The sequence below is a fragment of the Pongo abelii genome, chromosome 14 (assembly GCF_028885655.2).
Source record: "Pongo abelii isolate AG06213 chromosome 14, NHGRI_mPonAbe1-v2.0_pri, whole genome shotgun sequence".
NCBI classification, from domain to species: domain Eukaryota; kingdom Metazoa; phylum Chordata; class Mammalia; order Primates; family Hominidae; genus Pongo; species Pongo abelii.
The window spans coordinates 72,738,944-72,763,234 of record NC_071999.2 but is presented as its reverse complement, the minus strand read 5'-3'; the positions used below and the strand labels follow the sequence as shown (position 1 = coordinate 72,763,234).

General features: G+C 35.9%; 1 protein-coding gene across 3 annotated transcripts in view; it reads left to right on the top strand.

The window, feature by feature from the left end:
• The first annotated feature begins 400 nt into the window (after positions 1–400).
• Positions 401–24,291, top strand: part of PCDH9 (protocadherin 9) — a 942,795-nt gene continuing 918,904 nt past the window's right edge. For all 3 annotated transcript variants that reach the window (XM_063714927.1, XM_024230916.3, XM_024230914.3), the window contains exons 1-2: positions 401–1,262; positions 2,470–5,640. In XM_063714927.1, coding sequence (XP_063570997.1) covers positions 2,605–5,640 — 3,036 coding nt within the window. In that variant the 5' untranslated portion in view covers positions 401–1,262; positions 2,470–2,604. The remainder of the gene's footprint in view (positions 1,263–2,469; positions 5,641–24,291) is intronic.

Genomic DNA, 24,291 nt, shown 5'->3' with positions numbered 1-24,291 from the left:
GCAGAGATTCCAAATTCTGCGGTCCCCACCTTTCGCTGTACTCCCTCTCCGCCCTTCTTTCCAGTGTCCCTGCCAGCAAAAGCCTCTATTTGCAGCACCGGGCATGTTGTCCGTTTAACGCCCTCCGGGGATCTGCTGTCTCGTGCTCCCAACCCAGGGGTGGCTATACGTCTCGCGCCTCTGATCCTGGGTAGACTCCCCCATCTGTGCATTTTGGCCCCTTCACTTAGCAAAGAGATGTGCTAAGTGTGCGCCTGTAGACGAGCCTCCCCGGTGATCCCCATCCGCCCGCAGCGGTGGCCCCGGTTCCCCGGATCCGCTCCCGCGCCGCGCTTGCCCGCCGGACCGCCGGGGCTCTGAGGTTCGCTGCCTGTCAGCGCCTGCGAGCGCCGCTTCCCCGCGGGCCTGGGGAGCGCCAGCGCGTCCCTCCCCACGCCGGACCCTGCTGGGCATGCTCAGTGCACCTCATGGAACCCGGCTCTCCTGGGGCTAGGATCAGATTTCCGGGTTTTCGCTGCTGCCGAGGGGGCGCGGAGGAGGGGAGACTGGAAGACAGTCAGCGCCTTGTTCCGCGCCGCCTCCCTCGCGCTCGGCTGCGACCGCCCGCACCGCAAGATGCAGGCCAATCAGAGCCCGGGGGCGGGGCTGGGCAGTCACGCCCTCCCTCTGGGCTTATTGAGAGTTATATCAAGAAATGCAGTTCAGAGAGAGGAGAGGAGCGGGAGAAGGAGAGAGGGGCAGAGGAGAAGGGAGAGAGGGAGAGCACGCGAGACGGAAAGGAGCGCCTCAGAGTCTCTGAAGCACGCAAGAGATAACCGATTAGGAATTTTTCGGGCAACTGTCACCCGGATAGCGGTCAGAGAATCACCATCACCGCAACTCTGACGTTTCCTACAAGAAGTTAGAGACTTAAGCAGTATTGGCATCGGATGGAAATGGTATGCATGATGCTGTGGAAAATATCCCTGAGCTGAAGAAGTGCAACTGGATGTTGTGTGTGTGCTAAATACCCAGAAGAACCCAGACCCAGTGGGTAAGGGAGACGAAATGTGGAGAGAATGACTAACGACAAATCCGTGAATTTGTTCTCTGGAGTTGCTAATTTGCCAGCCCGAAGCAACACATTTTACAAGGAGGAAACGTTTTGCTGCTTCTGATTTCTCCCCAAACTGGTGCTACCAGATGCATGGCTTTCTATGTGTTGGAACAAATCATTCCTAACTGCAGCATACTGGGAAAGGGGAAAGGTTGAGGCAACTAACGTAAGTGTAAAGTTTCGCATGCACAATTGTAAATTCTGTGTTTAGATGTGTCCTCAGTGTAGGCGAAAGATGCTTGTAATTGGGTAGACGGTTGGGGCAGAGCTCACCTACTCGGCTGTATCTGCATCCCTACCTGCATCACTCTGCCGGAACTAATCGCGAGCATCATCTACTGTGCAGCCTAATGCAGATAAGATTAGAGCCTGAGAACTGACCAGTCCTACTCAAGTAGGTAGCTGCCTGGAGCCTTGCACCCATTTAAATTGCACTTACGGGAGCATCTAAGCAGAAGCCTTTTTACCTGCATGATTAGGTTGCAGTATTTATGTGTGGCAAATGTTACTAATATTCTAACCAGAGATCAGGATTAAGAAATTGCATTTTTTTTCTTTTATGTTCAGTAGAAAATATTGTGATGTTACATGGGAATGTTAGCTGCGTTTCACTTATATCTCGGCACTCTCTTCCACCTCTAGGAAAAGGAATCCTATATTATTATACATTTTTAAAAGTTTTAATGTGTTTACGAATCCTAATGAGGATAATTTGTCAATATGGAGAAAGGAGAGCAAGCTGTGGGCAAGAAATCTGAAGTCTTGGTGTTGTGCTTTTAGGCAATGAGGATGTGTAGTGGCCGTTGACTACTGCTTCTGATGCTGCAGCAGCATGTCCGGATGCTCGTTTCCCAGTAAGACTGTATTAGAAGGCAGTTGAAGAACTGGGAGGAAAGAAAAAGATAGCCCTTTTAGAAAAAATAGGTGACTCAGTGGGGCAGAGAAGAAAACACATTTGACATGTGACAAAGCAATTAGCAGGAACCATAGCTAAATACTTAGTGTTTTTCGCTTGCACCTAAAAAGACTGAGGGAGGTAGGTTAGAGGCTAGGAGGAGGGTGAGACAGGGGGAGGGGAAGAGGAGAACAAGAATGCATGTTTTGAATTAAACAGTATTCTGAAAAACAACGTGCCTGAATATAGGTAAAAATAGCAGCTGTCCTTAATTCAAAAGTAGAAAATTTAATTTTCTCCCGGCAAATGCAACAAGCACGAGATATTTAGTGTTTTTCTCCACAGAGTAAACTTGCAAACAGTGGCAGAGCAAACTGCCATGTTTACTAATGTTCAGGGGAAAATGTGCGGTGATATTTTGTGACGGTGTGTTTTTATTTACTGAAGAATAATATTGTCTATACGATTGTGTTGACAGTGGCTGTCTCCAAATAAGTGATGAGATATAATGCATCCTCCAGTCCATGCACGCTTCCTCTTGCAATTTGTGCATCATTCCTCAGTGGAAACCTTTAAACCCTAAAATCCAGGAAAAGAAAATAAATACATTATCATGGACCTGAGGGATTTTTACCTGTTGGCTGCTCTGATTGCCTGTTTAAGGCTGGATTCCGCAATAGCTCAAGAACTTATTTACACTATTAGAGAGGAATTGCCTGAAAATGTGCCCATAGGAAACATACCAAAGGATCTGAACATTTCTCACATCAATGCTGCCACAGGGACCAGCGCCAGCCTTGTCTACAGACTGGTTTCTAAAGCTGGGGATGCCCCTTTGGTGAAAGTATCCAGCAGCACTGGGGAAATTTTCACAACCTCCAACAGAATAGACAGAGAAAAACTCTGTGCTGGCGCCTCATATGCTGAGGAGAATGAGTGTTTCTTTGAACTTGAGGTGGTGATCCTCCCCAATGATTTCTTCAGGCTGATCAAAATAAAAATAATTGTCAAGGATACCAATGATAATGCCCCCATGTTTCCATCTCCTGTCATCAATATTTCCATTCCAGAAAACACTTTGATCAACAGCCGCTTTCCAATTCCATCAGCAACAGATCCTGACACAGGCTTCAATGGTGTACAGCATTATGAATTGTTAAATGGGCAGAGTGTTTTTGGACTAGATATCGTGGAAACTCCGGAGGGAGAGAAGTGGCCACAATTGATTGTTCAGCAAAACTTGGATAGAGAACAGAAAGATACCTATGTGATGAAAATCAAAGTAGAGGATGGAGGCACTCCACAGAAATCCAGTACGGCCATACTGCAGGTCACAGTAAGTGATGTAAATGACAACAGGCCGGTGTTTAAAGAGGGTCAAGTGGAGGTGCATATTCCAGAGAATGCTCCCGTAGGTACCTCTGTAATTCAGCTCCATGCCACTGATGCAGATATAGGCAGTAATGCTGAAATCCGGTACATTTTTGGTGCCCAGGTCGCCCCTGCAACCAAAAGACTCTTTGCTTTAAATAATACTACTGGGCTGATTACAGTTCAGAGGTCCTTAGATAGAGAGGAGACAGCCATTCACAAAGTGACAGTGCTGGCTAGTGACGGCAGCTCCACTCCTGCTCGAGCAACGGTTACCATCAATGTCACCGATGTAAATGATAACCCTCCTAATATAGACCTCAGGTACATTATAAGTCCCATCAATGGCACTGTGTATTTATCTGAGAAAGATCCTGTCAATACAAAGATTGCCCTAATTACAGTTTCAGATAAGGACACAGATGTGAATGGCAAAGTGATCTGTTTTATTGAAAGAGAGGTCCCATTTCATTTGAAGGCAGTATATGACAACCAATATTTGTTAGAGACCTCTTCTTTGTTGGACTATGAGGGCACCAAAGAATTCAGCTTTAAAATTGTTGCCTCTGATTCTGGGAAGCCCAGTTTAAATCAGACTGCCCTGGTAAGGGTTAAGCTTGAGGATGAAAATGACAACCCACCAATTTTCAACCAGCCTGTAATTGAGCTGTCAGTTTCTGAAAACAACCGACGTGGGTTATACTTAACAACTATTAGTGCCACAGATGAAGACAGTGGGAAAAATGCAGACATTGTTTATCAGCTTGGACCGAATGCCTCCTTCTTTGATCTGGACCGAAAAACAGGAGTTTTGACAGCCTCCAGAGTCTTTGACAGAGAAGAACAAGAAAGATTCATTTTTACAGTAACTGCCAGGGACAATGGGACCCCTCCCCTCCAAAGCCAAGCGGCTGTGATAGTTACTGTTCTGGATGAGAATGACAATAGCCCCAAGTTTACTCATAATCATTTTCAATTTTTTGTGTCTGAGAATCTGCCAAAGTATAGTACTGTGGGGGTAATCACAGTGACAGATGCAGATGCTGGAGAGAATAAAGCCGTGACTCTTTCCATTCTAAATGACAATGATAATTTTGTGTTGGATCCCTATTCTGGAGTCATAAAGTCAAATGTCTCATTTGATAGAGAGCAGCAGAGTTCCTACACTTTTGATGTCAAAGCCACTGATGGAGGACAACCACCTCGTTCCTCTACTGCAAAAGTCACTATCAACGTCATGGATGTCAATGACAACAGCCCAGTTGTCATTTCTCCACCGTCTAATACTTCCTTTAAGTTGGTGCCCCTCTCAGCCATTCCTGGCTCCGTGGTAGCAGAAGTTTTTGCAGTGGATGTTGACACTGGAATGAACGCTGAACTAAAGTATACTATAGTGAGTGGAAACAATAAAGGCTTATTTCGAATTGATCCAGTAACAGGTAACATTACTCTGGAAGAAAAACCGGCACCTACTGATGTGGGATTGCATCGTTTGGTGGTCAACATAAGTGACCTGGGGTACCCTAAGTCTTTGCATACGCTTGTGCTTGTATTCCTTTATGTTAATGACACTGCTGGAAATGCCTCCTATATCTATGACTTGATCCGCAGGACTATGGAGACCCCGTTGGACAGGAACATAGGGGATAGTAGCCAACCCTATCAAAATGAGGACTATCTAACCATCATGATTGCCATCATTGCCGGTGCCATGGTGGTCATCGTTGTGATCTTTGTCACCGTTCTGGTGCGCTGTCGCCATGCATCAAGGTTCAAAGCAGCTCAGAGGAGCAAGCAAGGTGCCGAATGGATGTCCCCAAACCAGGAGAACAAGCAAAACAAGAAAAAGAAAAGAAAGAAAAGGAAGTCTCCCAAAAGCTCTCTTTTGAACTTTGTTACTATCGAAGAGTCCAAACCCGATGATGCAGTTCATGAACCTATCAATGGGACAATAAGCCTGCCGGCTGAACTGGAGGAGCAAAGTATAGGAAGATTTGACTGGGGCCCGGCACCTCCAACAACGTTCAAGCCTAACAGTCCTGACCTGGCCAAGCACTACAAATCTGCTTCTCCACAGCCTGCTTTTCATCTCAAACCAGACACTCCAGTTTCCGTGAAAAAGCACCATGTGATTCAGGAACTCCCTTTGGACAACACCTTTGTCGGGGGTTGTGACACCCTTTCTAAACGCTCTTCCACTAGTTCAGATCACTTCAGTGCCTCAGAGTGCAGTTCCCAAGGAGGCTTCAAGACAAAGGGCCCCTTACACACCAGACAGGTAAACGAGCACTTTTACTGGTCTATAAGTACTGCATACAAGTGCCCAGTCAACCAGTATTAACGTGCCAATATGTCTATTGTTTTGGTCTAACTTTAGCTTAGTTAGAAAGAGGTAAAAAAAAACTTGACCCCTTTTCTATTCCTCTGGGGCTCAGTCAAGAATTTTTAGAACAGCTTTGAAATTTCTGAGTTCTGAGAATATTTTCACCTCTCAGTTTCCTTCAAATGGCAAAAGATGAAAAGAGAAAATTATTCCAAAATGTCCCAAGATGATGTTTGCTGAAGAAGAAAAAAACCTGTCCTGATATGCCAGATTCTACTCCTGGGGGTTTCCAAATTGACTGCTTCAAGATTTTCACCTTACCTTTTGATCTAAAAAGTCACCTTCAAATCTCAAGTTTTCAATGACTTTTGAAGGTGTGACTGCAATTATGTTGGAGCTGTGGTTGCTAAAGGGGTTAATTTTTTTTTAGTCTCTAAACAGGATAGTAGAATATTAAATGTACATCAGCTGTGAAGCACATGATCGTTGATAGATTGCAACTAAGCCATATAGGAAGTCTTCTCTTTGATTTCAAATTATTTTATTGTAATATATTAGATTCGGTACTAAATAGAAAGATTTTTAGTGTCCACAGTGGCCAAATACTCTTTAAAAAAAAAAAAAAAGAATGCTTGCTGCCTAATATAACTGATTTAAAAAGAAAAGAATGAATCCATTGTAAATATTCTCTCATCTTAGTAATGCATAAGTGATCTGTCGTAACTCATTTTAAACTGTGAAATATGCCATATGAAGAGGGATTAAGAGGCTGAGAAACTCATATTTCAACCAAATCCAGAATTAGTTTTTCTTAGGTCTAATAATTCCTTGTTAATAAAGATTTAAATGCAGCGCTGTCTAATTTATTTCGCTGGTGCTTGTCTGTTGCCACAAAATTTGAATATCGATAATAGCCTGTAGATGGCACTAGGGTATCATGTCGCTTGTGCTGGCCAGATGCCAATCCCGCAGTAGCAAGGAGAAGGGGGAGGGAAGGATCAAGCTGGTAGTACAGCCAAAGATACCTTTTATTTAATGATAGTTGCTCTGGAGCAACTAGCATTTAAGTTCATTCGCTTGCTCTTTTGTGATTAGCTCTCAGCACACCAACTTTCTAGGATTTTGTAATGCTAGTTCTGTCTTTGTCGATATGGGTTCACCTATGGTGATGGCCCATCTGTACTTGTTTATAAATAAGGAACACATAGATTTTAGAAAATCAAGTAAAGCAAAATTAATTTGCAGAACAGTATCGACAGTTATCATTGATTAGTCTTTGGAGAATCAAGGGTTTTCATTTTCTGAGGGTGGGGTGAAGTAGGATGTTTTATTGAAACAGTTTCCCCCTTACCAACTATTATTTATTGCTCTGGAATGACTTAAGGCTTCATGGTAATAAAATATTTCTAAGAGTAATTTTGACAATGAGTCACACAGATAATCCCAGAACATCAAGTATAATACATATTACCATACAACTAAAATCTCCATTCTTAAAGTAAAATATTAAACAGTAGAGTGTTTTAAAAGTATAAATATTTAGAGCTTAAATACACAGGAAGAAAGGACTTTAATCAGTATAGAATTTTAAAGGAGACTATGAGATTATTACATACAAGTCAAAGTTGGAACGACTTAATTTTTGTGTTAACTTTGTTAGCATTTGAAAAGAGGTTGATGTTTTAAAATTTAAAAAATGTTCAGGCTTAGTAAAGGTTTTTAAAAGTTAAATAGTTAACTATGATAAGAAAAGTAATTTATGAAACTAAATGAGTTTGATTAAAAAGTTGCTCTTTTAATGAACAGAAAGAAAATTTTTTAAATTATTGACTTCTGTTGTGAAGGTTACTCACAATACACATGGTATTTTATGATAAGCATAATTATGTTGAGAAACTAATATGACTTAAAATTTTTCATTTAAAATCTGACATTTTCTTTCCAAAGAAATGTACTGATATACTTCCGGCATCATCTTTTTTTCTGTCTATGCGTGGTGATAGTAGCATTGATGTACAGAACCACTTTTTCTGACCTCCCCAAAAGTTGAACCTATATATAGTGTAGTGACATAAATGTTAAGTGCATTTCAGCAAAGTATGCAAAAGATCTTTTGTTGAGGCTTAGTCAGTCATAAAAGTCTTTGTTTGTATGATGTAATCTTTCAAATAGGATACTGAGTAATTCTCTAACTGGAACTAAAGTGCATTTTAGAAATTCCTTGTGACCATGTGTCACTTTGCAGTTCTCCTATGGGTATTCCAATGTTCATATGGAACTAGGTAATTCACTGTTATGATAAAGAGCTATTAAAATGGCTTTGCTTACACCTTTTAAAAGTTTTCATGCTGAAAAAGAAATAGTGTGATGTTGGAGAAAAGAGATAGAAGCCGGTGGAGAAGTGATAGTGATGTACAAAGTAATATGTACATTTTTTTTGGATAAAAGAAGCATATTTCCTATGAATGAATAACATCAAATATATACTACCCTTTAAAAATTTGTTTTCACTGAACTGTATGATGGCTATCTGCAGATGTTCTAGTTAAGCTAAAAAGTAAAAACTTTTTTAACTAGTGGCTTTTATATAAAATGTGCTCCTGAAGCTACACAATTTTGAAAGAGTAACGTTTCTCACTACAAAAACTTTCAAAGGAATTTATTTAAAAAAATACAATCTGTGAAGATTTTAGTTGTGTGAGGACTATTGCTCACACCATCTTTTCATTTTATGCTATTAATTGATATGTGGGTAAAATGCAAGATTCTTGGTTAAAAGGTTACCAAACTTAAATTTCACTCATTTATACTGTGTGTATAACGAAAACATAACGTCTGATGTTTTCATCATGAATTTGTTTGTGGTACATCAATTCCTATATTGTCTGATATTTTTCCCCTTGCTGTTTTCCCTTGTGTTAACCTGCAAAGAACGTAGGAAACACTGTAAATCATATTCCTCATTCACTCTATTTTGTAAAGCTTTCATGTGTCACTAAATTTTTCACAGATTATTTCTTACAAATTTTTGGAAGTGCCGTTAGCCTTTATAGGTTAAGAATTTACCTTTTTTTTTTTTTTGGCAAAAGATCATGTCTTGGTATTTATTTATAAAAAAAAACAACAGAGTTCACAGGCAAAAGGTTAAGAGGATGAAAACGACAACATTGTCCGTTCCAACAAGGCTTTAAATGATAAGATTCATTGGTATATTTGCCTAAAAGAAAAACGGTTTTGTTGACAGATATTGTTTTAAAATATGATACTGATTCTCCCTGTGGAATGTCTGGGAATCATTTGGAGCACTACTTAAAACATAGATGGTTGGGTTCTACCCCAGAGGCTCTGATTTCGTACCACTGAGGTCAGGACTGAAAATATCCATTGCTAACAAGTTCCTAGGTGATACTGATGCTGCTAGTCCAGGGCCCACACTTTGAGAACCACTACCTTAGCATATTGAAACAGGAAGCGTCAGCCTCTTTCCCTCTCATATTATCATATCCAGAGAACCTGTTTTTGCACAGCCCAACTCTCAGCCCACTTATTGACAGTTGTTTTATTGTAGCTGGAGGCTTTACAGTAAGCTGTTTATTGCTGTTTCCCAACCCAGTTGACAGCATTTGGGGAATTAATTTCCTTGGCCCCTGTGTGGTTTTTTGGGGGTGGGAAGAGGGAAGGTAAATGAAAATGTTAAAGTAAAAGAAATAGTCACCCATTTACATTTGACAACTTCTTCAAGTAGTAAAACAGTCTGTAAGAGTTGCACTAGACTTTGGTTCTGGGTAAACTGTCATTTAATTTTCTAAAGGAAATACTCATTTTAGAGCTTTAAACATCCTGACTTTTCACAATCTAGAGTATTTGCTCACATATATTTTTCTATATATTGAGGAATGTATACACTGAAAATGTGTATGCATGCTGTACTTAAGTGTATACATGTATTTTTACAGTGTAAAGGGAATTTCTTCTATTCCAAACCATTTAGAGATACTATATTACATTTATGATTACTTTTCATTTTTGAATAATCTACTACAACCACTACTGAAATGTTATTATGTTATGTAAAATGCGGAAGGCAGTCATAGAATTGATATTTAGAACAGCTAGGGAAAAAATGCAATTGAAAGTGAAGGAAGCAAATGTTAACTAATGTGAGGCTAGCCAAAATCTTTAAGATATTTTCAATTATTAAATTCTGGAATAGATATATATAGTGACAGTTGAACACAGGTGACAATTGATCCCCCAAATGCAAATCATTTTTAAAACGTTATCAGTTGTGATTTTTATTTCTATGGCTCTTTGGCTAAGTGCCCTATGGTCATGAAGTCAGTTTTCGTACTTATGAGGTAGAAGATACCCAGAGCCCTTGGATATTAACATGGGTTTTTGAAATGAGGATAGGCAACCCATTCAAACTGGCTATCTTTCCAGTTGGGTTTGTAAGACAAATATTTGACTATTTTTCTTTCCATCTTGATTTTCCTAAGCTATAAAATTCAAGACGCATTTTGGCCTTCCATTGCTAATAACCTTAAGCAGAATAAAAATGAAAAGTTACTATTGTATTAAACATAGACATGTCTGCTGATTCTTGAATATTTGTTAACATAGAGAAAATAGTATATGTGGTGACAATATTCTATTGTCTTATTATTTGTTTTTGTTGCCATTAATTCTAGATATAGAAACAAGGAACATTAATGTTCTCCTTAGTTTCAGACCAGTCATCCTATGGTGAGACAGGGCAGGCTTTGGTGTCATTGAAATTACTTTCAAAATATTGTACTTGTAATAACATGTTACATCCTTATGGTGTAAACATATTCTTATTATTTAAATAATTGCAAGCTATCATTTATCTTCTTATGATTTCATACATTAAATTAAAATATGTGAAATAGTAAAATAGAGGGAATTTAGATTTAAGGAAAAACCTCAAATCTAAAATCAAATTTTCTCATAATTAACTATGATTTATATTGAACCTTAAGGTTTCGTTTTCATATTGATGTATGTAAAATATCTATAAATTATACTTATATTATTAGATATGGCATTGTAACGCATCCTTTTTCATATTACATAATTTTACACTACAGTACTGAGGCATGAAAATGATACCTTTAAATCATTTTGTTTTTTGTAATCTTATTTTCACAACAATTTTTGTTGTCTTATTTAGATTGTTTTTATTTCTAATTTTTTTTTGGTTGGGAGAATTCAGAAATCCACCAAATGCTGAACATTACAGTTGTAGCCTTGGTCCCACTATACCAGTCTGGGTGTTTACAGGGTTTCAGGGCCAAGTCAGATGTCTGTATTGCTCTTCTACAATACTTCTCAGTTTGACTTTGTTAAAGGTGAACTCTTAGCTTGTATATAGTTAAAAACGTAATGAAACTGGAAATCCAGTGGATTGTTTACTACTTTGACTTAAAATCCTTGGTGCAGGCTTTCTTTGAATTTAGTTTGATGTTTTCTTGAAGGTAATTCTTTATTATAACTAGAAATTACTCTCTTAATATTAGTAAATCATTTAATATCATATATTTCACTGAGTTGGAAAGTACAAATTAGTTAATGCAGATTTTTGAAGGTTTGGCCTTTCTGACACCCAACTTCACATTTAATATTTTTTCCACAATTTATTACATATAAGGACCCTAAAAATTATATCAGATTTGTTAAAATATGACTCTAATCACAGGCCAGGTATTAGTGAAAATTTGGAAATGCAAGTCAGGAAGAAGCTTATTCTAAAGTTTCATGGAGGCATAGAAGTCAGACTCTTTCGTAAGTAATAATGCTAATGTCTTATAGCCTTTGACATAGTCAGCGACCCCTAAATCTACATTATACTACAGACGTAAAGACAAATGTAAAAATAGGATCTCTCATGTACATAAGGAGATGTACTCTGTTTTTAAGATTTCATTGGTTGTTATTTAAGAAAACTGTCAAATCTGTCAAACATTTCATTTAGAAAGGAACACATGCTTTTTGCCTTTGTTTGATACAAACCTTTGGGCTGTCAGTCATCAGAAACATAGAACAAAAAAGATTTATTACCATGATTGACATTTTGCTTTTGATTTATATTCTTTTTTTCTGTAAGCCAAGACTCATTAAATTTTCAAATTCCTAAATAAGTTAAACAACTGTCCTTTTTTAACAGTAAAGAGTGATACAGAAATAAACTGGAAAAACAACCCATATTTAATCTTTCTCATTCATATTTTTGTCCTATAGACAGTTTGTCTCTGATAGACAAGAATAGTGGCAGAATCAGTAGAATTTTCTGAGGCATAGCATATAAATATAAGAAATGCAGAACTCAAAGTCATTCATTAGGGATCTGTTTTTACATATTTATTCATTATTCAAATGGCATATGAAAATATTTTCCCTTGATCTTTTACAGTTTGATTGATTAGAGTGCCATAAGCACATATCACATTTAAAATGATGGACTTGAGACCACCTGTACAGCTAAGAATGGCAAAGATAGAAGCACAGTCAAGGTCTTTGAGGAATATTTGATTGATTCTTTCTATCATTTTATACTAATTATTCCGGATCCTTGAGAAAATATATGAAATGAACTTATCTGTTCTTGAAAGGAGTCTACTACGTACAGCTTCACCACTTAGTAATTTATGTGGATTTTTAATTGTGTGGGCTGTAGGAAAGAATGGAAATGTGGTCAATTTTATCATGTTTGTGTAATATCTTGTATTTTAACATTCTTCTATAGTTTGTCTCTCTAGCCAACCATCTCTGCATTTGAGTATTACACTGCTTTGTTAATATCCACTCTCTGGGCCTTTTTCAGCCTGTTAGCAGTTGATTAAGAAACCCTTTAATCCCTTTCAGGATATTGAGGAGCTAATGGATTGCAGAGTATTTGGATCTTTAAGCTTCTATTGTAAACGGTATGAAGAATTGTCATTGAGCTGATATTTGCATATATCTCTCCCAGTGCTAGTTACTTTGCCTCCTTTTTTGTCCTCTTAATCTTCAGCTTTCATTCTGAGAATATTTATTTTAGTCGGAAATAAGCATGCCAGTGATAGAAATTTGGGATTCACCTCCAAATGAATGCCATCACAGACAGGGAAGCTCTGGCACATTTTGCATAGATCTGTATGAACACAGTGAACCCTTCATAAGCTCTTAGATTGCAGGAAATCAGTGCTGAAAATTAAGTGGGGTTTTAAAGATTTGCAAAGTAGAGAGCTTTGTATAATGCTGGTATTGCAGGTGTCTATTAAATATGAAGTAAAGGCTTTGTAATACAACTAGCTAACACATTTCCCTCCACATTAGAGTGATTTATAGCCTAGGGAATTAGTCTTGCCTATTTTTTCCAAATGCAGAAGCACTGGATGTGACTGAAAGAATAAAAATCTCAAATACATGCTTTACAATGGACTGATTTGCTGTTTGATGATTCTAATTATTCAAGATAGATGATGCAGGCTTGCTTGTACTTCCTTGTGGTATCTCTGATGCCCATGATCTGGCCTTCATTTCTCCTAAGAAGAAACTCTCAATTGTGTGTGCAGACTCTCTTCTGAACATAAATCAGATTAACACCCCAGGTGTCTATAAGACTATATAGCATTACCATAATGAAGAGGCCTGGGTACCAAGTGAATGCTTCCATCCTCATAGGAATTGCTATTGAATCATTTCTCAAACTGTATTTTTAGAATTCATCTTTGCTGCATTTGTAAATATGGTGTGTATTTGTAGCACAGCATTTTGTTCTAGACATACATGGATTTCAATATATTTACCTTCATGACAATGTTCAGTAAAATCCCTTGCAGTTCTTTATGCTTAATGTCTTTGACTAGCCCTGTTAGATATAAATTGGAGCAAATAGCCATGCATATTTTAAAATGATTTTATAAATCCTATATTTTCACCTATTAGAAAAAGTGTGTAATCCATATGCAGCCCACAGTAGGCACAGGGGCCTGTGAGAGTCATAATAGATGATTGATTGGGAAAAGAAAACAGTTTTTGTGCAAGACAATAGCAACTGCAATTCAGTGAATTAGGTTTTTTTTTTTCCTCATTAAACAAACCTCAATAAAGAAAAGAATGGAAACACAGATGGACTTATGAAATGAAGCTGTATCTTTTATAGAAGGAGAATGTCTTCTGCTGACAGTAGTAGTTCTATAGTAGACATTTTCTGGAAAGAAAAATACTGGTGGTTTTTTGGATTTGGTGGATGCAACCAATCTGTGCCTCTGTGTGATAGCAGCTGCATGCTGAGGACTTTCAAATACACAGCTACATAGGATTCGGCAGGAAACTTTTTGTAGAAGGTGCAAATGACAAATGGAGACAAAATGGAGTGGGTTCTGAGTTGTGCGTTGATGCCCTCCTGTGTCATATATTCATGTCATTGAACCGATTTTCACATTGGATGTCTAGAATCACAATAGCCTTCCTTCTGTGTGTCAGCTGGGAACACACCTGGACTGGCTACTTTTCTTTGCTCCATTTCTTGTCATTCACTAAGTGGACTATATTCGTGTGTGTTGTTGATACATCTGATTTCTTAGTTTCTTGATGGATTTTAAAGTGATGTAAAATTATTTCTGCATAATCTTCTCCATATATATATATCCATATATATATATATATGTTGCTTAAGACAACCATAAAGTGTGAAATAAAATCTATAATGTGTCCTTTCTTGCTAGAAATAGTAAATTCATATTTATTCTGACTTATGGTCTCAGATAATATATTTTCCTTTGCTATTTTTTGTATGGAGTTTTTCTTACTGATGCCTTTTTCCAAGTTAAGGAATAATGTTAGACTTAGCTATATGAAGTAATAATATTTCAATGCATTCTCAACCCATTCAAATTTCCAACATAAAAGAGATGGTAGAATTTATACAAAATCATCATTTTTTGCCTCAAAACTTAAATAGGTATCAAAATTGCATTACACCATAGTAAAAATTGACACAATTTTTAGGATATTTTAGTATGACCTAAACTCATTTTCATTCTTGGTCTTAAATGGCAAGATTTTCTGCCATGCAGTGGTAGCAAAATATGTTGAATTCATTGATTGATTTTTAAGCATGATAATAATTAAGTGAAAGCTTCTTGACACCTAAAGTCTCTGTTTTAGACAATTAAATTCTGCTTTAGCTAAGAGTTATTGACTTCTGTATGATACTGGGAGCAACACTCCTCAGGGTTTAAACTATTCCTGCAGGACCATCTGTTATTTACAGGGACTGTGCATCCTCTCCAGCTGATACTGTGTGAACCCAGGCGTATTTCAGGATTGTTCCTAACATGGCCCTGGTTCCTGATGATCTTTTGGTCTCAAATGGCAACTCAGTAAAACCAAATACTAGTATGCCATTACTTAAAGCATAATAATCTTAGAGAATATAAGAAAGTTCCTCAAAGTAAGAGACTGTGTCTTACTTACCTTTGTATTTCTAACACTGAACCCACAACAGTGCTGAAAAGAGTGAACTTAGTAGGCATTCAGTAAATTTTGATGTAACCTGAAGATCAGTGATCTTGAAATTTTATTTTATATATATAAGATTTTCCACTGATTTAATCTTTACAACAATCATTCAAGAAAGACATCATTTATGTTCAAAATATATTCTTCCGTCACTTAGAGACGTCTGTGGGTCCCATTTTCTCAGTAATTTTGGACATATCATTATGTCTGCCCATCATATCATGGTTTTTCATATTAGGAAATAATGAGAAGGCAAGAGGTGAGCTAAACAAACAGGATCAAATTCCTTCACTTCCAAGGCTCTTTACCCCAACCTTTTATTTAAACCTTTCAATACTTAGATTATTGATTTATTACTTCTAAACATAATGATCAATATATGTACTTTGATAGGTGCTTGATAGAGATACATGTTTGTAAGAAAAATACAGTATCACATTAAAGTTTTCTTAATAGACTTTTGAGCCATCCAGACAGTATGCCAGAATCAAGTATAAATTCTATAAAAAGAAGCAAAATAATAACTGAATAGTGATTAATGCAGTGTCTAGCAACTATATTAATTTTAGAAAGATAAATTTGGTGTCTAATAGAACTTATAGAATACTTACACATTCTCAAGTCTCCAATGCACCTTTGGGATTATTTGGCCTATTTAATTCTTTTTCTGACTGAAGAAATGGAGACTAGAGAACTAATTTGATATTTGGAGTAAGAAAAACTGACTTGGTGAACTACTACATAAAGACTGTGACATTGGGCACATCATTTAAATGCACTAGTCCTTGCTTTCCTTGTCTGCAAAATGGGTGTAATCATGCCAAATCCACATAAAGTTGTCCTGAGATTAAGTGAATATATATATATATCTGGCCCGCAATAGTCAGACACTCAGAAAATGTTACCTGTTTTTCTACCTCCTGTCCAAGAATACCAGCTTGCCATTGACAGAGGTTTGCACATTCATTTAGTGAATGCTTTCTTGATTTTGTTTTTGGTTGTTTTCTTGAATCTGAGTTCTATCTTATCTTTTTCACGAGTCACCTGTGTTAATCTGCTTTTGTGTTAAAACACTATCTGGTTTCAGATTATTTAGGACTTTTGAAAAGTTGATCTTCATAACAGTATCTCAATATAGCATATTTGATGTTGTTTTTGATCTTAATCCCTATTGTTTCACATTTGTATAATTGCTTCATCTTTCATTTTGAGTATTTTACCTGTTTCATTTGCATGTCATGTTTTAAAATTATTCTGTTCCTTTTAGTGTTTGTAATGAATTTACGTCCCCATAGATTAATTACCCAGAAGCTCCACCCATCTGGGAATTTTCACCGTATACATAACTCCTATTACAAAATCACATATAAGAGAGAATCTGTTTCACAGTCAGTACTTAACACAGCTGGAATCATTTGAAACCTGCTGGTTCTTGCTTCCAATTATTCCATAGACTGGAAAGCATCCCTGTTGAAGTAATGGCATCCATGGTGTAATCAAACTAGCTAAAATGCCTCAAAGTATATGGATCATATTTGTGAGATTCATCGAATTCATGGTAGAAGCATAATCACCAACAGCTTTTACTATTTTTCTTAATTTAACCTATATACATTTTATAAGTAAGTTTTTCATGTCTGAATATACAAGTTTGTAATGTTTGAGTATGTGAGTGACATAATAACATAAATGAAACACAACAAATAAAAATATTACACACTGTGATAGTACCCCAAAAATACCTTTTGATAATATCCTGGGGCCAAAATCATTTCCTTTTGTTGGAACAGCTGAAACCATCACGATAAAGTTACTGATTTGTATTTGGAGCAGAATGTGGTGGAGATTTGTTACTAGTTCAATTAACTTCATCAACTAAATAAGAAGTAGATATAGTCAAATTTCAATTGGCTTTATTGTGATTTTGATTGAATAAATTAAATATATAACTTCTTGTTGAACTTAACCACCCTCTCAGTGCAATACAATTGTTTTTGGATTGGTCTTTTAGTTTAGCTCTAGTTTTATATAAGAAGACAGTTTCATAAGAAGAAAAGAATTTAAAACAAAACAAACTTAAAATAAAAATACTCATTCTTTGTGCTTAGAAAGCTTAATCAAACACATAAAACCTGGAAAACTGGTGTGATTTTCTTTAGGTTTCTGCTTGTTTTATGCTAAGATGTGATATCCATTTTATAGCATTGGGATACCGAACAGGGCAGAGACATAGTGTGGATATTATCTTGAATATCAGACCTCTTAGGGTTGTTACAAGGATTGTAGCATGGCATATAGTACATGTTTGGTAAATTCTATTTAATCCCACCACATAGGCAGACGTGATCCTAATCAGGCAAAATGTTAAACACATTTTAAATGGTTAAAATCAGGCTTTAAGGATTTGGATTCGTTGTTTTATTTGAAATATTTAGCATTCTCATGGTATCAAGTATGTATACATGTATACTGTATGAAGCTATATATTTATTATATACTGCTAAATGTATATTCAGAAAGCTACCATTTTATGTTTTTCATATCAGTCATTTCCTCTATTAGCTTTTTTTTTCTGTGACGGAGTCTCTCTCTGTCATCCAGGCTGGAGTGCAGTGGCGCGATCTCGGCTCACTGCAAGCTCCGCCTCCCGGGTTCAAGCCATTCTCCTGCCTCAGCCTCCCAAGTAGCTGGGACTACAGGCGCCCGCCACCACACCCGGCTAATTTTTTATATTTTTAGTAGAGATGGGGTTTCACCGTGTTAGCCAGGATGGTCTCAATCTCCTGACCTCGTGATCTGCCCACCTCAGCCTCCCAAAGTGCTGGGATTACACGGGTGAGCCACCGCGTCCGGCCTTCTATTAGCTTTTATAACGGAGAGGTAACTGTCCTAGAAAGTCTATGTAAATTGCAGTTCAGATAATGAACAATTACTTATTCTATGAAGACATTTATATTTCCTGGACTGTACCTTTCACACCTTTCCTTATGTGAATGGGTTCCCTGAAGAACTTTTTTGCCTGCTGAACACTTATTTGGAGGTAAGTCTAACAATGAGATGATATCCAAACTTATCACTAGACTACTGAACCATATTCTATTTTCCCTAATGGATACCAATGCTTATTCCAGAATTATATTCTATAGTTTTAAATGTTCATGCTTTCAAAAGTATCTGACATTTAGCTGTGAAATTTTCTGCTGCCAAAGACCTTGTCATATGATCCACGGACAGATACACAGCTAGGCTTTTAAAATTTTGTATTAATTCTGTTATTCAACACACATCTAATAAATAACTGCTATGATCCAGGAACAGCATTAGACAATGGGAAATTTTTTTTAAGATAAAAAAATTGTCTTTGGTTTAAAATATTCCATTAAATTTTAAGCACAATACTTTTTTTCTTGGAATTTTCTTATTAAAAAAATATGAGTTCGCTCTCAATTTTAAATAGATGTCATCATTTCCCTGAAATATATTTTTTAAAGTCTGTCTCTCTCACGTTTTTTTTAACTACTGCTGGAGACTTGATCTTTCAATGGGGTAATAAGATTCTAAGATCTATTACTCTAATTATAAGAATGCCAGGTTTAAATTTATCCTTTGGTTAATTTGGAGGGAAATGTACTTTTTCATTCTTAAAATCACACTCCTTCTACAGGCAAAGGTGTTAAAAAAATATAGTAGCAAGTAAAACTTCATTTTTTTACTACATGAGATTAGCATATTTGCTATATTAAAAATTACTTTAAAAACATGGCACACATTAATAATGTTGAATGATAACCCAAGCTAAAGTAGACAGTGGTTCTCTAAAAATGGAATTTCACTTGTAGAGGCATCCATTTTGAAAGGGCTATTTCAAGTCATGATATTTTGAAAAAATGTTTTAGCCTTCGTCCGTTGAAAGGACATATTTAACATAGATATGGAACATAGATATTAAACTCTGGCTGGAGTAAATGTTTGGTTTAATTGGCTTTTGCCTCCAGATGGTTCTGATTTTAGCAAGTCCATTTTCTTATGAATATTTATCACAGTACTTCAAGGAACCAATGCAATGATATAAATGTTGAAAACAAGAGACCTTTATTTTATATATATATGTTTTCCTAAGTTGAGAAACATACATATCCTGAAAATTTGGTTTTCTTTCATCATAGAAGAAAATGTCATAATTGGGCTTTACATTACAGGCAAGACAGACTATGTTTTTTTAACTCAATTATTTCTAAAACACTAACTTACATATGGATAAATGTTTATATAGGAAGGTCATCCCCAAATTTCAAAATTATATTTAAGCCAAAAATTTGTATTTTAAAAAATAATGCATATAATGCCTCACCTGCACATTCTTGTACAAACATATTTTAGGAGATAAATCTTTATTGCCAGAAAACATACTATTTTAATTGCAATTAGACTTCTGTGATAACCATCAAGCTGGTGCCTAACTCTAAAAGGATCTTTCCAACTGTTCTGTGGATGCTTAGGCTTAGGCAACTATCACCAAGTAATTACTATAATTTAAATGAACTACAAAATTGAAACCTGCTAAAATATGTAGACCTCAGGAATCAAATGTGTATTAACACTTGTTAATTAAATATTATTGGTTAAAATTATTTTAGAAATTATTATTGGGTTGATATGACCAACCAAAAAACTATACATAAATCACTTCTTAATACTGTGAAAATATGAACAGTTTGGTAAACTAATTTAGAACCAAGCAACAGGATATATTAAGATTAGGAAGATACAGACATTTAAATAAAGGTTGGTATAGAAGTCACATGATAGTTGCTCTGCCTGTAGTAACCAATTTCTACATAAAATCAAAAATGTGGCATTCTCACCACTTTTCACAGTGACAATTAACTTGGTGTTTTTACATAGTTTCAATTCCTTGCTTATTCTGATTTTTATAAGTGACTGTGCAATGTATTACCACATAAAATAAAACAGTAGTGGTTATTAAAATCAGTACTTAAATTCTCCCATTTTAAAAAGTGTAGAATACGTTATTTTCTCTCTTTCGGGCTACAATAATGTCTATTCAAAACCATTTATACTTTGCTAGAATTACACTTAGCATCTTGAGAATTCAGTTTTCTCCTCTGAAAATTAGATAATTGGACTCAACCATTTTTTTATTTCTGTTATTAAAAATTGAACTACAGCTTTGTTAATTACTTAGGGAAACGTTACTCCTTGGCAGGTTTTCTCTTGCCACCCAACATCCATCTGGCCTACTTCTTTCTAGTATCAGTTGATAAATGTTCAAATAGCGCACATCAGTGTTAACACTGGCTCAAGAAAAACAATTACAAAATAAATCACATGGTTCAGTCTCTCCTGACAATGAATGATTTGCAATATTCCCATTGTTTATATGATCTATGTTATCACTCTTGCATTAGTGTTGATAACACAGTATTGCCTCTATCTTTTTTGAGGTTGCTATGTGATTAATTTTCCCCTTCTGAACTAGAAAATTAACTTTTTTCTCTTGAATTAGAAATCAAAAAACAGAACTACAAAACCTCGAGCAGATTGTTGGCATTTATTGTTTGACTGGAAAACCATGAACTTAAAATCATTATGTAGCTGCCATATTTTTATCAGTAATATTACTCTTATAATGTTTGATTTTATTGTCTATAGTAACACATTAAGGTGACTTTAGCATATTTCAACTTTTGTTAATGTTGGAGAATTACACATAGTTTTGCAATAATGTGCAAATATAATAAAAATATCAAACAGTGGTAATTTTGACTGATAATGTTAGTTATCAGGACAAGTCTTCGAAAAGCTAATTTAATCAAACGGTGCCCACTGATTTTATAGGCAGTTTCTTCATTCAAAGTAAAAATGATGTTAAATTGAAGAAATTGTCAATCTCATGCTGAAGGAAAATCAGCTTTGGGATTAGAAAAACCAAACTGCAAATTAGATGAAATAGCACCCAAATATACCACATTAATGTTAAAAAAAAAAACAGTGTTATTTGGTTACATGGACGTAAAATGGTTTTGCCATCAATGAGTCTAACACATTTTCTTCAGAACACTGCAGAAATAAGAGCCCACAGGATGGTTCTGAATCTTGAACAGCAGCTTAGGAATACTTAACTCGTCTAATAACTCAATTTGCTTGCATTCATTACTACTTACTGCATTGTACCCTTTCATCTTCTAACAAGTTTAGGAAGACCAAATTCTTTTGGTGTTTTTGATAGAGATATGATAAAGAGACTGTTTTACATTGTAGGTGGATCGGTTTAGGAGTCGCTTTGCAAGTTTGGAAAGTTGACATCGATGGAGGAGATGTATTAAATAGTTCCAGAAATGCCACATTTTGGATGCAAGACACTTTTTAATCATATTAAGCAGTCTCTTTATTACTCACACCCTGATTGCCTTCCTTAAAATGTTCTAAACACTTCCAATTTGAAGAGGGGTTAAAATATAAATGTGGTAAACAAATCACAGAAAGAATATACATTGTTAAGGAATTGTTCTTCTTATGTTATGGTCCTCCAAGTGTGCCAATGACATATCTGAAGTATGTGGTGCTAAGGTGAGGCATTCTGTGTAATGGCTTAGTTGCAGGACTCAAGTACTGGGAATTCAGTCAATTCTGCTCTTGTAATACATTGTGTTGGCTTTCAGAACAATACTCCAGTGTTTTTCAGGGGAAGATATCAGTGTTTCCCTAATAGAAGAGCAGATGTTATAGCCAATACTGAGAGGTAGGAAAGATATATAATACTTACACTATCTTAAGTTTCACCTAAAGTAACGTTTAAATCAAGTTTGTTTAGTAATCATCAGTGTTCTGTTGTCTGTAATGACCAACTTCAACATAAAATCAGAGATGTGGCAATGTCAACATCACAAACAGTGGCAGCAAACATGGTGCTGTTCTAAATGCAGATTGTGTATCCCAAGCCCTTTGCTTTTTTCTATGGATATTCCTCCAACTACTCGTATCAAAAAGATGTACGTGCTTTTAAAGCCTTCTGTATTGACAGCTCCTGCTGCTTTTCTGTCATATTCAAACATGACCAACAGCAAATGTACTTACATTTTTTTTTCAGCCAATTCTTTCTTATTTCTAGTGACGGTAGTAAATTTGCTTATAGCAGTAAAGAAAATATGAGAAATACTTTTCTGTAGTGCCAAATGTTTTAATCACTGCCTATGTCAGCCTAATTGTTTCCTAATCAAAAATTGCAAGAATCTAATTTTTGGTCAAAATTGTTTATTATGGAGATTTTGCACATATAGGAAAAAAGTGACATAAATATTATTAATACCAAGTGACATTAATATGTCATTGGGGAATAACCATATGGCTCTCTGAACATGATATGCTTTCTGAGTATTCATCCAACAAATATATGGTCATTTGGAGGCTACTAAAAATAAAGCCCACGAATTTTTTGATGTTGATAATGCCTCTGACAGGAAATTTTAAGGAATATGAAAGTAAAATAAAAAAATGGTTTGTGTCAAATGAACACACAAGGATTTTTGCATAAGACACACATTAGCTATTTAGGGCATTAATTGATTAATGAAATGTTAGCAGTATCTGGCAAGGTTAGAAGACGGACAGATAAAGAAAATTCTGTGAGTTCATAGAGCATTGTCAGATGAGCATTCCAGGGACAATACAGTGTGAATTACAGCTATTTGATTAATCGAATCAGTTCTCTATTGTAAAAGTACAAAGAGATGGTGTCACTGGAATCTGATTTGGAATTGGATGCTTGTAGATTAATAAACTGGTAGAGACTGTAGTTTCCAATATTTTGCCTCAAAAAAGAATAAATTCATTAGGAATTTGAACAAAAGCAATGTTACATAACCTTTGTAGTGTTAGAGTAGTCTGTATAGGGAAAAAGCTAATAATAAAAAGTATTAATTCATTCTGATGAATGAATTAATTTATTAATTTATTAATTTATTAATAAATGAATTTATTAATTCATTCTGATGAACTGATACTACTAATAAAAAGTATCAGTTCATTAATCTCAATGGTTTGCTATTGGCATTGAAACTAATTGTTGATTGCATTGACATGATTAGTCATAGCTTTATTACTAAAAATGTGAACATGCTTTTAAACGTATGTAAAACTAACTGGCCAAAATAATCCACAGTTCATTTCAGCTAAATAGCTAATTTCTCAGGAAAAGTGGAAGATGTTTGAGGCTTTGTAAAGAGAAAATCACAGCGTTCACCTTGGTACCATTATCTTTTGATTTCCAGAAACTCAGTTTGCAATGCCTTGAAAGTAGATGTCAAACACCAGATAATGATAATAACTGATATTTATTGAGTACTCCTTGTGCCCAAAGTTCCTCTCAGCACTTTACATGTATTAACTCAAATAGAACCAACTACTTTCTGAGGCGGATACTGTTATTATTGTCCGTATTTTACAGCTGAGGAGAAGTTGAATGATTTGCTTCAGGTCACAGTTCTAGTTAGGGGAGAATAGTTTACGGTTCCAACCCTAGCAGTCTTAGACACTGCGCTCTCTTAGCTGCTAATTAATACTGTCTCTATCATAGAACTTTTATACAAAACATAAACTTGTAGTTAATCAGCAAAAGTCAATTTTGCCAAAAAGAAATTTGTTTAAAGGTTAAAAAAAAATCACCGAAGTCTAATTTAACCTTTTTTTTTTTTTGCTTCATTATTATACAAATTTTGCCACTGAGCACATAGCATTATGACAGAACTATTCCCGAGACATGGGGAGATACTTTACAGTTTACAATGAACATTCACAGACAGTATATGTGAAAAGTAGAAATTAGCATTTGTATCTTTCAGGCAGTAGGATTCTAGATATTTTTCACAAACGTGAATTTTAGTCATTAATTTAAATAAATTTGCTCATCTCAAAGCAGAGTTTTGTGATTATTCTTATTTTATACAATGCCGCATATCAGATAAGAAAAGATCTAGAAGAGGGGAAAGTCAAACTCTAATGATAACAAGTATATCTCAGTTCTAGACTACTTGACTGGAATGATGCTTTCCTTTCTTT